Source organism: Adiantum capillus-veneris, chromosome 17 (genome assembly GCF_014529385.1).
Source record: "Adiantum capillus-veneris isolate H3 chromosome 17, ASM1452938v2, whole genome shotgun sequence".
Lineage (NCBI taxonomy): Eukaryota > Viridiplantae > Streptophyta > Polypodiopsida > Polypodiales > Pteridaceae > Adiantum > Adiantum capillus-veneris.
Genome location: NC_140947.1, coordinates 48,017,188 through 48,024,545, shown reverse-complemented (window position 1 = coordinate 48,024,545; position 7,358 = coordinate 48,017,188). Strand labels below are relative to the sequence as shown.

Here is a 7,358-nt window from a genome sequence, read left to right as displayed (position 1 = left end):
GACACAATGCCAACTCTCCACTGTACTTTCGTATGACACGTTTGCATGACGTGCACTAAATGTTTTGCGTTTTTACTTTATGACTCATTACATGACAAAGTGTTTAACTATTCACATTGTTTTCATGTAACTTAGCACAAACAATGTCTTTGCCCTACACACTTGGACAACACCCATAGACGATTACCAAGTCAATAGTGCACTTCAATTTTTAAAGTTAATCAATGCTTTTCAATTCACTAAGACTTCATTTAGTTTGGTTTAATTGCATTTTTTCCTCTCTAGTAGTAGGTCTAGATGTCAATCATCGTGTATATTTAATAAATACACATGCACTTCTTTTTTTACAGTTCAACAATGCATCTTATATTTAGTAGTAGATGCTTGATATCAATCTGCGTATGACCTAATCTGTCTTAATACTAAATCTGTGATTTTTTAATTACTCTTTGATCATTATAATGCCTTTTTTCTCATGTCTATTAAATTGTCTCTCCATTTTTTTTAAATGGCCAAACTCTACACACTACACTCCATTATTGGTAAACAAACAAGACTAGTTTGTTTATGAAGATCTAATACTCCTATATCAAATAAAGTATTGTACAAATGCATGCAATTGTAAGAATGTTATTGGTAAACATAATATTGCCCACAACATTCTATGGTAACACCCACCAAGCAAGACTAGTTTGTTTATGAAGATCCAATACTCCTAATATCAAGTCAAGTATTATGACAGACGCATGCAATTGTAAGAACATGTTGTTAGGATGCGGATTTTGTAGCACCTAATGTGTATAAGCCCTTTTCATGTGGATATCTAATCAACATATGACATGTGACAAACCATGCGACAAATCCTAATGTACAACCTACTTGACAATCCCTGTGACATCATAGCCTGTGTATGCAAAGATGTCTAGCTCAAGCTATAAAGTGAGCTTGTGTATACACTCAATAATCCAACCTAATAATCAAGTATGTTTGTGCCAAGCTTTATGCTACATTGCATTGAGTAACTAGTGCTTAATTAGTTTCTCTAATTACTTTACTTATGTGCTCACCATGAATGCCTCACTACTCGATGCCCCATAACCTTAATGTGAATGTTGTAGTGCATACAAAACCCATACAAAGAGGTTGTTAAGGTAGGGCTTTGCAACATCTAATGTGCGTAAATTTTCTTACATGTGGATTATACCGCATGACAAATCCTAATGTGCAACCTACTTGGCAATCCTTGTGACATCATAACCAAGGCATGCAAAGATGCCTAGCTTAAAGTTAGCTTCTGTATACACTCAATAATCCAACCTAACAACCAAGTTTATGCTACATTGCATTGAGTAACTAGTGCATAATTAGTTTCTTTAACTACTTTACTTATGTGCTCACATGAATGCTTCACTACTCTATCCACCATAACCTTTACACATGCACCTTGTATCAGTTTGGTCTCATAGGTCATTTTAGCCATTTGAAGACGTTTAATATAACATTTCATTTCACCTCTCTCTCTCTCTCTCTCTCTCTCTCTCTCTCTCTCTCTCAAGCATTTCCTGTCTTGCAGAAGAGTAGAAAACTGCATCCTAGATGGAGCATGAGACTGGATTCCTATGGAAGACAAACAAGATTTCTGGAGACAGACACATGGCATGCATAGCATTCCGACACAATTTTCGGTAGAAGCCATCCTTGGTAAAGGCTGTGCTACCATTAGTCTCAGCGTCTATGATATGATTCCGCATAAGTAGCATCTTTTAGACAGGCAAATGAATGAATCACATGAGGAATTACATTGTACAATATTGGGACTAGTGTTGCCAATAGCTGCATGAACCTGTAACACGGCCACAAAAACCCTCGTACAGGGACAGGACTCCAAAACATGGCAAATATGTTGTTCAAAGAGGAAAAACTAGAGGGTCACGGCATGCTCGGTTGGTCATGGATACGTCGACTAAAGAATGCCCCTCAGCACAGTCAATCGTCAAGAGCCTGATGACAATTACTTCACCATGAGCTCTCGGGAAGAAGCAAAGAAATGCATCCAGCAGTTTCCCTAACACACATCCAGAGGAGGGGAAGCCGCCACACAAGCACCCTGCACACACGAACCCTCTAGTTACGCACTGTGGACAAAAACATATCCATTACAAAGAACCCAATGTAAGAAGCACACTGTTGGGAGTGAGGCTTCCAAAAGATTCAGACAAGCATGGGAGAAAAAAGACACGAAAAGCTCAACCAATATTTGCTACAAGATAGCTTGTGATAGATCTTATCAGGAATTCTCCTGCCCTTCAATCAGTTTCTCTCCCAAAAAAAAGGTTGAGATTGTTAAATTCAGGCTTCTTTCGCGCGCGCGGGGGGGGGGGGGGGGGGGGGGGGGGGCAACTAATTATCTGGACAATTGCCTCAAACGTAGCACGAATGGGTTCTCAGTGTCATAGGCTTTGTTATCTATACCTAGCTGTCTATCTGGTTTCATGGAAGCATTCTGAAGGTGTTTTGGCCTAAGACTTGAAAAGACCTCAACAAAACCCCCTGGTTTGAAGTGCGAACTGCTATCAAAGCATGTTATAGATCTGTTTGCTTTCTGTACTTCCAGACTATGGATTGAACCCGTTTGTCTTTGCATAAAATCTTGGGCCTTGTTCCCCATGGAAAACGCTGTTTCTTTCTCACTGTCTGATGATTTGATGTCAGGATTCGGCAGTGTCAGAGTTCGATCTGAGAAGTCAGAGGCTAAAACATTATTTGTTCTTGCTCCACAAACTAAATCACCTATTGCCTGTCTAGTGAGCACTGTCTGTTCTTCAGGTGCTTTAATATCCTTGTCCTGCTCCAAACTCTGCCGACCACAAAGCATAACTTTTTCTCTCAATTTTTCATGATCTAACTCTGCGTTAGCTTTCGATTGTGTTGGACAAACATTCCCACAGGGATGGGTATGTTCAATGTCATGCACAGTAGAGGTCACCTCATCCCGCAAGTTTGCTTTAGTTTCATTGCTCAAAACCTCAGCCTGTTTGGCACGCCCCAAGTCGACTGACAGATCCGACGAAAAGAACGTTTTATCAATCCACTCCTTCAACGAAGGAGTCCGGTTTGATTCTTCTGTAGCTGAGCTGGTACGGCTGACATCAGGCATTTTCAGCAAACAACCATGATCAAGTTTTCCAACCACATTCCACAACTCTTGTAAAGCATCTGTGCAACGAAGCCTCCAGCAAGAATACGCTGCCAAGTTGGTAATTCCATATCCAGGGAGTTGTGATGAGAAATCTAATTTCAAATGGATGTTAGCCAGCGGCACAAATCCTAAAAGTTCATGATCCTCCCATTGGGCTTTTCTAGAAGTTCCTAAAATTTGTTCTTGTTGCAGCATCTGTGCATCACATCCTAAATCATCGGCCATGCTTTTACTGAGGATAGCATCAAGGGCAATGACGTTCTCACAAAAATCTGAAAATATTGACCCATTACCCTCCTTCACACAGAAGGTTTGAAACACCTTATTTTGGCTAGCTAGCCACTCCATCAGGATCACTGTCACAGGAAATGCTGACCATGACTTTTCTTGGGCCACCTTCGCCATCATAGAGCAGAACTTCAATGTAAATCTCAAACTGCTATTCAACATGTATTCCCCATTAAGAGATGGCTGTCCAATGATGTGATGCATGCAGAAAATAAGAATAACCGTCATTTGCAAGGCAAGAGGTAAGCTACCTTCGAGCTTGCTACTCTTAACAGCATACATTGCTTCATACAGAAACTGCTCATGCTTTCTATCAACTGCAATCAGAGCTCTATCCACCTCATCTGTACTGGCATAATTATACATGTCAACAACATGTTTAGGATTTCACATAAAGACATACTGATAAGAATACACATTCAACGTTAAAAAATCAGGAAACATTCCCACCTTGATTGGATGAGGATTGTGCGAACAAGCTCTATGAATAATATTATAAACAATCCTTGAGACCTTGCCACCTTGTGGATTGACCAAAGGTCTTGTTCAACTATAAAACAGTGCAAGTTTGTTGGCAAGGTTATTTCCACTCTTATCCTTTTATCAACATCACTTCCTGCTGCTGATACCTGAGCAGCAACCTGCTTATTCTGCAACCCAAAATCTCACCTTAGCATAGCATTAGTTACACTAAACAACCAAAATGCTATGGTGCTTTTCACCAATCATGTCAGAATCAAGTGGTAATGATACCACCATCATTAAAAAAAGCAAAGAAGTTTACGTGGACTAGCTACTTTGCTTAGAACTTGAGCACAAAGCGTGGTACAAGCACACTGAGAGCAAGTAAAAGTAAGGTGCTGCATCACTCACCTTGCTAGAAAGTTTATTAAACACGAACGACATCACAAATCTGCACATGTCCTTATTGGAAAGTAAGGACCTTACAAAGTGGACCAATTGAAAACATCGATCTCACCTTTTCAAGTAGAAGAACAACATTGTCCCAGGCTGTTTCAAAAGGAACACTAACAGCAAGACTCCGACAATACAAATATAGTGCGGTTAGATTATTGCCGCAATACGTACAAAGAACAGCAAGCTGCAAAAACAAGCAATGAGAGTTGATTTAGAAAATAGGATACATAAGTTGTGTTAACCAAGCATTGGTAACTTCACGGACACCTTGCCTGAACACACAGAGAAATGATTCCACGAGAGAATAAGGATAAACTTCCTAAGTGATGAACCAAGCTGAAACGTCTGGGGTATTACCGACAAGACTCATGAAGTTAGCACATAAAGGGGCCAACCAGCCAGGCATTCCCTTGCAGGGGCAACAGCCTGTTTTGGACTTGCAGACACCCACCGGAATCATGGGTTGGTTTCGTTGGCCTCCCACCAGTCAAACACCAATCTGTCCTTGCCACTCTAGTGGGTAAAGCTCCAGCAGGAACTGCATCTAGCAACACAGCCCACAAGCCAAGCTGCAACCACTGACCTGTTGGGTTTATACGCTCAGTATGGTGGCTGACCAAAGGACACCTAGCAGATATTGGCCAATCTCATGTATGTGCTGAGGTCATCAGACTTGTTAACTCAAAGGATGCAAGGGCTATCAACCATGATGTAGATAGTTCAGTTCACTCACAGAAAATGGGAAGTGACAATAGTTAACCTGAAGAATGGTCAACCAGTCAAATGCATCTATACAGGAACATTGGAATTGTTGTCACTTGAATAGATGATTTGCCGCACAGATACACTGCAAAAATGTCTTTATGAGCAAGACATTAACAATAATAGGGATCACTTTATTTCATTCTTCTTAGGTTACATCCCATAAAAAGAATTGTAAGAAAGGAGAGCACATTGTAGTTGCCAGAAGAAAGGCAACTAAGTCCTGCCACATAGTATGGCTTTAAACGGAACCTACTAATGCATGACATCAAAGTTTGATATTTAAACTTCTGTTTCAATTCACTGTTGGTAGCCTGTATATACCCCTTTCATGCAAACAATTCATTTGCCAGGCCAACGAGGCAGCAGCTTTATACCTGATGAACTGACCTGGTTGTATGGATTTCCACTTGAAGGCCACAGAACAGCAGCTTGTTTGTAGTAATTTGCTGCCACACTCCAGTTTCTTACTGAAGAGTCGATTACAGCATAGAGCTCCTTGTAACGTGCAAGATCACCCAAATAGACAAGGACTCTATTACATGTCACCATGCACCTACGAAGATCTTCTTTGACATCACCTTCAGCAGAAAACCTGTCTATGTTTCCAAGAGATGAAGCGATCCCATGCTGAAGCCTGAGTTTGATGAGCAAACCATGGAAGAAACCAGAAGCCTCTCCAAGGAAACTCCTGAAAGATGCAAGGGCTCGAAGGAGTGGCTCCTTCCTTGGTTCCTTTTTCCTCTTTTTGCGGTTGCAAGCTGCAGGTTCAGGCCCTTCAGTTTGCTCACGAACTGTAAGGAGTTTCCGTATCTTTAGACGGAACCCCTCAATTTCCCGGTAATGCAGGCGCCATAAGGCCTGCTCAACCTCAAACGCCTCACAGAAAGCAAGGTTCCGTAGAATGAGAGCTTCATAGCTATCTCGTATGGAGGTCCGCAGGCGGCGGACTGCAGGATCAAAGGAGCCTTTGGACTTTGAAGCGGCAAGAAGGTTGCGCTCAAGGGCGAGAACCTAAGGCAGAGAGAGAAAGAAATTGTTACGCATAGGCCTAGGTACATTTGTGTGCGAGAGACGGAACGAATTAGAAAGGACGAATTGGATGAAACGAAGGCAGAAAAACGGTAGAAGATGCACCTGATCGTAAGCTTCTGCTGATGAAAGGGCTTCCATCTTCAAGAAGCTGCTGTAGCATCACGCCATAGCGCGCAAGCGAAAGAAAACAAGAAGCAGAGCCTAAAGGAGAGGCAAGAAGCTCATCCATGGCTATCTTTGGATAGTGCTTAGTTGAGGTTGTTGCATGATTACCCGTCTTACTCGGGATTCACGAGCGCACACATCGGGCTCCCTGCACTTCCGTTTCAGGTGCCCTCCATGCGCACCGCGCACCAACGCAAGAGTCGAGACTGTGAGAAAGGTCAGAGAAAACAGGATGAACTTCGTTCCGAAAATAGAGCTCCCCCATGAGCACCCTAATAAGAGCGCCTTCCCATAGAGCTAGTAGGGGTTACACATTGTGAAAAAGAAATGGGAGAGAGAATTTTTTACGATATTCTCAGCTTCGGGAGGTAAAGTACCAGTGGAACTCCAACTCGTGCATGAGGACTACATCGAGTTTCACTAGCAATGGTGCAACATGTGCTTTTTCGCTCTCTCACAATTCCTGGAGGGAGGGCGTCAACAGCGCCTTGGGGAGAGGGAGGGTTTCGTATTTTGAAGGGCGACAGGAGGAGGAGGACAGGCCAAGGCAGGAGGGCACATTTTTCTCTTTCTCACGCAGAGGTTGTTCACCTCTTTCTCTCGCGCGCAAGGCTGTTCCTCTCTGAATCCGTATGTGCAATAATCGCAAGCAGGCAGAATTAAATGTGGGCAGGCATGACAGGAGGTGAGAGGAGAGCGATGGAGGCTAGGGGTTGAACAACTACAGAGCGATGGAAGCAGGGTAGTGCGGCGACGCAGGGACAGGGGAGCAATTTCGTTTAGGAGACTGGCGTGAGGGGAGCCGAATATTTGGCGTTAATGAATAAGTTTTTTTAAAGAGGAGCGAGTAGGAGCTCACTTGAGTAAGTAGCGATGTAGAGGGTCTCCAAACTCTCCAAACAAAGAATTCAGAGCTGCGCCTAGAGATACTTTCTTCTCACATCCTGCAATTGCATGCCCGTCTTGCCTAGCTCTTGCGCCGGGAGTTCGT

At 42.7% G+C, this 7,358-nt stretch overlaps 1 protein-coding gene across 2 annotated transcripts; it reads right to left on the bottom strand.

Moving 5' to 3' along the window:
* Nucleotides 1-1,578: 1,578 nt before the first annotated feature.
* Nucleotides 1,579-6,633, bottom strand: LOC147437204 (nonsense-mediated mRNA decay factor SMG7-like). 2 transcript variants are annotated; one of them, XM_086486803.1, is made up of 6 exons: nucleotides 6,305-6,633; nucleotides 5,558-6,181; nucleotides 4,467-4,589; nucleotides 3,938-4,137; nucleotides 2,473-3,836; nucleotides 1,579-2,107 (listed from the first exon to the last, which is right to left on the bottom strand). In XM_086486803.1, exons 1-6 carry the CDS (start codon nucleotides 6,338-6,340, stop codon nucleotides 1,908-1,910), a joined length of 2,547 nt encoding a protein of 848 aa, XP_086342929.1. In that variant the 5' UTR covers nucleotides 6,341-6,633; the 3' UTR covers nucleotides 1,579-1,907. The 2 variants fall into 2 exon arrangements, with proteins under 2 accessions (XP_086342929.1, XP_086342930.1); XM_086486804.1 differs by having other exon boundaries at nucleotides 3,739-3,836.
* Between the last annotated feature and the right edge of the window lie 725 nt (nucleotides 6,634-7,358).

Bases quoted from the DNA above. Each gene is read 5' to 3' on its own strand.
- LOC147437204 (XM_086486803.1), bottom strand. From the start codon at position 6,340: ATGGAAGCCCTTTCATCAGCAGAAGCTTACGATCAG. The intron at 6,182-6,304 runs GTGCATCTTCTA...TCTCTGCCTTAG, and splicing joins CAGCAGAAGCTTACGATCAG to GTTCTCGCCCTTGAGCGCAA. The intron at 4,138-4,466 runs GTGAGATCGATG...TTTGGGTTGCAG, and splicing joins TTGTTCTTCTACTTGAAAAG to AATAAGCAGGTTGCTGCTCA.